Source organism: Cyprinodon variegatus, unplaced genomic scaffold, assembly GCF_000732505.1.
Source record: "Cyprinodon variegatus isolate N-32 unplaced genomic scaffold, C_variegatus-1.0 Scaffold298, whole genome shotgun sequence".
Classification (NCBI taxonomy): domain Eukaryota; kingdom Metazoa; phylum Chordata; class Actinopteri; order Cyprinodontiformes; family Cyprinodontidae; genus Cyprinodon; species Cyprinodon variegatus.
In genome coordinates, this window is record NW_015150751.1 from 668,301 (window position 1) to 675,714 (window position 7,414).

At 38.8% G+C, this 7,414-nt stretch overlaps 1 protein-coding gene across 2 annotated transcripts in view; it reads right to left on the minus strand.

Annotated features, from left to right (window-relative positions):
• Positions 1-5,883, minus strand: part of srgap1 (SLIT-ROBO Rho GTPase activating protein 1) — a 45,316-nt gene extending 39,433 nt beyond the window's left edge. Inside the window, exon 1 of one of the 2 annotated variants that reach the window (XM_015383951.1) lies at positions 5,462-5,883. In XM_015383951.1, the coding sequence (XP_015239437.1) occupies positions 5,462-5,528 (67 nt within the window). In that variant the 5' untranslated portion in view covers positions 5,529-5,883. The remainder of the gene's footprint in view (positions 1-5,461) is intronic. The other variant, XM_015383950.1, reaches the window with a different exon arrangement.
• Positions 5,884-7,414: the final 1,531 nt, after the last annotated feature.

Consider the following 7,414-nt stretch of genomic DNA (forward strand, 5'->3'; position numbering starts at 1 on the left):
ATCGGGACATCCCTCCTACCAACCTGTTGGATTCTATAACATCTCAGGAAGCAAAAAATAACTTTACAACAATTCTTACCAACGACATTATATATCGTATCTGAAAATGGATCTTTATGTTAACAAACGACAGACTGGGTCTAAAAATAAATACTTATATTATTTAGATCAGCTTAAATATACTAAAACTCTCCAAAATGGACTAGAATTTATGGTTGAAACTGATTATTCAGGAGGTTGGTAAACATTTTAAGGTTAAAATGTGGAATTAAACTTGGAGAGAAAAGTTTGCCAATAATTACGCCAGTATAGTGATTAGACATGGAGTTAGATTCTTGTTACACATTCGGCAGGTTCTCTCAGCTAACTAACCAGCAGTTACCTGCAGCAGGTGGTAGAGGAGAAACTATTTCTCTACCATCGATAAAAGACTTTAAACCAGATAAATATGTCGAGATAAAAATAAGAATGTCTTGCAATCTTTTAACCAATAACAATACGTGGTTAATTAAATAAAAACAGGCAATCAGACATTCATTATTATAGGATCTTTAATAATTAATGAAACATCGTCTTATTTTTTGCTTTGACTTATTTTACTTTGATCAATAAAGATTATTCTGTGTTTTTAGATGTTTAATATATGCTTACAGGTAATTAATAACTAATGGACAAACTTTTTACATTTAAGTGATTTAAATTCTGCCTAATTTAATATGTAAATATCTTCACAGAATGAAAACATGTAAGAACTGAAATAAAGAAGTTTGACTCTATGTAGAAATATTCTGAATTACTGTACAGTTCTTTAAAATGTTAAATCAATTAGATCCGAACTAGAAGCCAAAGCTGAACCGACAACAAAACCATCATGTGTTTAATTCTCTTTAACCCTTGTCTGTTAAACATTCAGCCAATATTTGAAAATGGAAAATAAAGAACCCAGTTAGACAGGAGCTATATTATTATGTCTATTTAAAATTTAAACCGATTTCATTATAAGACCAACAAATCTAACTGGTTATTATTTTATCTGTTGCTATTTTTGGTGTCAAAATAAAATCTTATTATTTTAATTATATATTTTCGCTTGAAACAAAAGATGATCCAGTTTATCTTGTCTAATTTCTCTGGACCAATTTCCATCTTTAAGATCTGATTTCAAGGCGCTAAATTTGGCCAAAATCAGATAATTTCCTGAAACAAGATTAGAGGATAATTGTTTCCTTTTATAAGCTTCTTAAACTGGCAGCTTATCAAGTTTCTCTATTGTTTTTTTTAATAAATAGCTGAGATACAGTAAGCTGGGTGATAAATCAGTGAAAACCAGAATAATTTCTATTATAAATCAGAATAAAGGCATCGATGCTTTAAATACATTTCCTTCCTTATTGTTTATAAATTCAGTCTAATAGGAAGCAGCAAAAACAGCTTGAATGAACGGAGTTCTCTCCAGCCAAGTATTAGAATACCACCCCTCCCCCACCTGTTGCTGTAAAAAGAAGGTCAGCTGAAAGGAGGGTGCTGCGCTTTCCTATTTGTTTCTAAATTGTTTAATGTTTTATGTCTATAAAATAAAATTAAAAAATGCCTCTTAAGCAAGCATTGTTAGGTTAGCTAAAAATATTGATTAGATAAGCAGCATTTTTTTAAAGAGCAGATTGGCAAAATGTTCTATAATATAAATTAAAAGATGCTAATATTACTATATAATATTATGTGTATACTAATAAATGAATCATTATTAATTAAGAGTAGCAATGTACTGCAATCTAGTAGAGATAAACTAGAGATCATACATATTTCTTTATTAATTACGTGTTATTACCATGGAAACAAGATTTTTGACTTAACCTTATCATTATAACATTATACCCGCCCCTGCCTTATACACATATTTAAAAAAAAAATGAATATTGTATTCACAAAGGTGCAAAAAGAATCTGTAGCAGAAATATAAATTACTATAGCAGATATGTTGGGTTCTGAGGATTATAATCCAAACAGATTAATTAAGCCTCAGATTAATTAGCGCTGCTAAAAAATTATTTGCCTCCTTTAGAGATTCCCTCTTTCATTTCGCTTTAGCCGACATAAATATCAGCGAAAGATCAGAGGAAAGACTAAACACTGTTTTTAAGCAAAGTTTTTTCTCTCTACTGCGACCTTACTTGTTGCATTGTGCGATCGGTGAGCCTACTTTGTGCTGCGGGTGAGGTACGATTCGGTGACTGCTAGGTTTAGAAGTTACTTCACCGGTTTCTGATTTAACAAGAAGGAGATTTTTTTTTTCCCAGACATGACCCAAATTGTTTGGATCTTTTTTACCTTAAATACATTAAATTATTAGAGAATTAATTTTAGTGTTACGCAATTAATCTTTGTCTGATATAGGCCTGAAACAATTAATCAGATTAAATTTAGTCTAATGTAGTAATTGATTAACTGGAGTATAGAGACTCTAAAACAAGCCTTTAGCTGACAGAACGACACACTTAGAGAAGTAATTATATCAAAATTGTGGAGAAAAAAAATACACATTTTGCATTAAAAAAATAATAATAATTCCGTCTGTCAGTCTCCTCTATCCAGAACTGCTCAAGTGGAAAAGTTTTAGCTTCACTTGGTTTCATTTTGTATAAAATCTTTATCTTTAAGGAACCTTTGACTATCCAATTATTCATCAAATAATCTACGGATTAATACATTTGAAAAATAATGGTGAGTTGAAGCCCTAATCTGATATTAAAGTTGGAAGATCTGAATGAACCAAAACAAGAGCAGAGGAGAAGGGAGGGGCTTGCTGGTTCAGAGAACTATAGTCGATACCGAACCACAATAAAGAGGTGGAGAAGGAAGCGATCGGCCTTAGTCTGCTTCAACAAACTCACTGATAACACGAGACACGGCCACACGCCACCTATCTGGCGTCGTAGAGGTCTGGGTGAGGGATATTCTGATGCTATCAGAGAGCCTGACACGTAGGTTGGTGCACTGCATCTATCCACAGACTCTGGTTCTTCTTCATCCATGATTTCCATACAAAACCTGAGCTTTTATCGTTCTAAATAGTTTGAACCAACAGATCTTAAAGTTTCCTGAATGTATCTCTCCTTGGTTTGCTGATTTTGTCTTTTAATCTTTCAAAAATTCAATTCAGTTTATTTCTATAGCTCCAATTCACATCATGTCATCTCAGGTCACTTTCCAGTTCAACCAGATCATCCAGTCAGATTGATTCAGTTTTCCATCAAAGGAAAACCAGCTGATTGCTTCAAATAATTGACTTAAATGCTAATCCTCACACTAAGCAAGGTTGTAGAGACAGTGGAGAGGAAAAACTCCCCTTTAACAGGAAGAAACCTCCAGCAGAACCCATCCCACCAAAACAGATTAATCCCAGATTAAAAATTCTGATTCCCATCAGAAACATCTATCATCATAGATCAGTCTGGAAAAGCCTACAAAGCCATGAAGAAATGTTGCAGAACTGGCCATCCTACCAAGATTACTCCAAGAGGGCACTAATGCACCATCCAAGACGACATCCATCACTCTGCAGGCCTCACTAAAGGTCAGAGGTCACGATTCAAAGAGAGACTGAACAGCTGACTCAGACCAACACATCTAACTTCAGGACTACAGTTCCGGACATAAGCAGAACTTTCTGGAAGGTGTGGGTTAAGTTGCATCTAGTGGAAAACTAGCAGCCTTTTAGAAGATCATCTGAGTGATGGTGCTGCGGTGGTGGAGTGACTGGGTGGAGCGGGCAGCTTTAGGGTTCAGGACCTGGAAGGCTCAGTGGAAGCATGAACTTTGCCCTTTGAAGGACAGTGATCCAAAGAACAGAAGCAATTCCTCCTCTGAGGAAACTAAATGGATGCTTGGTGGCCTAGTCAAAGTACTTATGCTGGAAAATCCTCCAATGAGTTTAAAGAACAGACTGGGTCAAAGTTCTCACTCCCAGACTTCTCTACCAACAGTCTTCCAGTGAATAGGAGCTCCAGGTTGGTACGAAAAGCTGTGTTCTAACATAAAGGAAGTCGTCTGCATTTCTATTAACTCGGACATTCAGGTATTTTTGATTAAATTAAACTTTAAAGTGTTATAGAAAGCGGAAACACTGAAGCTGCGTCAGGGTCTGGAAAGCTTCTCACAGGTGACTGAAATCTAGTCGAAAAAGTAAATGTCTGACAGACCTAGAAGCTCTTAGGAACTACTGATGGTGACCTTTTTAAAGTCTGAGTCAAGGCCTGTCCGACGCGAAGTAGAAATGAGAAGAAATGAAGAGCAGACAGAGACCTGACTAATCGCCGTCATGCAGACGCAAGCAGAAAAAATAAAGGATCTGCTCCAGGAAAGCGAGGAAAGCTCCACATCCCATCGCCCTTTCCTCTCATTTTCCTCCTTTTCTTCTCACCACATCTTCATTTGCATTTTCTCATTAGAGTGATCCTCATCTCCATCATCCAGACCGTGGAGGTGTCACAGCCCCCCCCATCGGACAGGAGCATGCTCAGAACCTCCCCAAGCAGAGCTTTATCAAGCTCACCAATATGTATTGTCAGCACTGTGCATAATCGCCCCCTCTACCTTTCCAGCAGGCTCACCTCACCTCCCCTGTGAGGGAGCGGCGGCCACCCCCTGTGTATACATTACACACCACCTTCTGCATCCACCAATCAGGAGCTGGAGCAGGGAGGCAGACTTGGAAAGCACATAGTTACAGCAGCGGATCCATACATTTGGATCTCAGCAGGAGGCAACAGGAGCCAGAGGACCAGTAGGACCGGGAGGCGGCGACTCGGCCCAGGCGGTCATTATAATGCAGGGCATCCCCCAGTGTGCTTTGGCACAAGGCCAGAGCAAATGCCTCTAAAAGACAGCAACACACACCTCAAGATACTCTCAATTAAGCATAATCACTCAGGCAAAGTCGATTCTTTTGTGCTGGACATAGAAAAGGGATAAAACTGGTGGAGGATGATGGGAGACGGGATGATGTGTGGAGCTGAGGGGCTGTTTCAAGGTGTTAAAGGTTGGAGATTTTGACATTCACCCCACAGGAACACTGGGAGCATCATTCCTCTGGTGCATGTGGTGGAAATGAAAGGTCATCCAGCAGGACTGTCTCTGGGGGCCACTCTGTTTTACATGAACATGTCTGCAGGTGAAATTCCCAGCTAAGACATCTCAGGCTGATGGGGAAATAACTCACACACACACATGCATGCATGCATGTATGCAACCACAGACATCCAAGCATACACACCTCTTCATCCTCCTCCTTCCCTGAGGCGCCATGCAGCACTCAGGATGAACCCACAAATCCTGACGTCTCACTGAGGTGTCAGCCTCCGTGGAAAATCACACCCTGCACGCATGCATGTGCTGGAGAGCTGCAGCCAGGTGCATGCAGAGGTGGAGACATGCATCCAACAATTAAAGTCAATGACCTCACCTTTCACTTGGCTCTCGTATTCTGCCAGGATTTCTTTGTCCTTCTTGCTTTTGTTTGAGTTTGACATCTCGTCCTGTTGGAGGTGACCGATCGGCAGGTAGGTTGGTTGGTAGAAAATTTCAAAACACACAAAAAAAGCTCCAGAAAAAAAGAATTATGTCCTCCTGTCTGCACCGCCCGAGGCGTCCTCACCCGCACACATGCTCCTCACATCCATCCAGTGCCGCAACCGCACAGCCAGTAGTGGCCCCGCACCTCCACGCTGAGGAGGAGCAGCGGCGGGAGGAGGAGGAGGAGGGTGGAAGAGGAGAAACAGACACGTGCACACACAGGCGCGCGCGCTCACGCAGAGTTCTCAGTTTGATGCTATCTTCACCCCGCCGTCACCTTTCTACCAGGCACTTAGAAAAGCAGTCAGGGTGAAACAGAATGAATGAAACGCCGGTGAGGAGATGGGTGTGTCGGCGCCGAGGGCGGGGTTAGAGGCGTGACTGACAGCCGCAGTGCCCAATTAGTCAAAGCGCAGTGTGGACACTTTATTTTTCATTCAATTCAGTTATTTGATTTTTTTGTGTTAAATACTTCTTATGCATTTGTTTTTGTTTTAAATCTTTTAAATTGATTGTTTTTTTTTGCATAAGATGGAAAGAACGCTGCTTTCTATAAAAGCAGATTCATCTGATTTCCACATATGACTAAATCAGAGTAAAGATCAGCACCACACAGCGCGCATTACAAACGGTCCAGGCTGCATAGTTTCATCAGCTCACAAAACCTTGTGTTTGTCTCCATCTTGTGGTCAAAGTTGGTATTGAGACTCTTAAAATTGTAAATTCAACATAAATAAATACATGATTGAAGGATCTTATTCTTCACTTCTTCTCATCAAACATTTAAGCAAAAATTCAGATGTTAATCTAAACACTTTAAACCAACTCTAAGCTTATTTTTCATTTATTATTAGATGTTATTTTTGCTCACTTTTATTTTTACAAACAGCTCTAGCTCTGTCACATTGGGGGAAAGTGTGTCGGTAAGCTTTGGTTTTCATGTCTAGCCATGGATTCTCTGTTGGATTCAGGTCTGGGCTTTCTTATGGAAATCCTCCCTTGTTTAGCATCATCATCCTTCTAGAAAGTGAAGCTTCACCTCAGCGCCAAGTCTGCTGCACCTCTAAATGTTTCCTGTCTTGCAGAAGAAATCCAAACATCATGCAGCTTCTACTGTGTTTCTCTGTGGGGATGGTGTCTTGATTTCAGTTTTCTATCAGACATCATTCTGACTGTTCAGGGTTGGGTTTATCTTGATAGTTTGTCACAAATTATGTTCAAGAATTTGTGTTTTTCTTTCCTAGATGACTGAAAAAAAGGACTATTTTCAGTCGAGAAGACCTAAAAAACTAAGTGTTAAATACCGGGATAATAATCTAAGTCAGTTCAGAAAACCAAGGTTGTTATAATCTGTAATGAGGGATATTTCAGTAATTATTCCTTTAGGTTCCACTGGTGAAAGCTCTGCTAACCTTTGGGTTTTTGTAAGAAATGTTAGGAAAGCAACTTTTTGAGTTTGCTTCCAAGTTAGAGGCTCAGTGTTATATTTACGAATTAATGCTCAAGAGAAAAAACAAAAAAAAAACATTTTGTCTCTACAAAAAAAAAAAAGCATCTTATTTGTTTCTCATTTAGTGGACTTATAAAAACTTTAACTCTCAGTGAGGCGGAGATGCAACAATGGTTTGAGCAGCAGCAGCTGGAAACTCGCTGAAACAAAAGGGTTAAATAAATGTGACAGTTTCCACATTAAGAGGCAATAAGCTCTAAATAAAAAAGTGTCATTCTTTAGTGAGGAGCTTAAGGCTCGTAGTTTATTCATTATATTTTCTCAGTTCCACAACTTTCATATAAATTGGAAAAAAAAAAATCATGATTCTAAGTTATGATAACAGCATTAAAA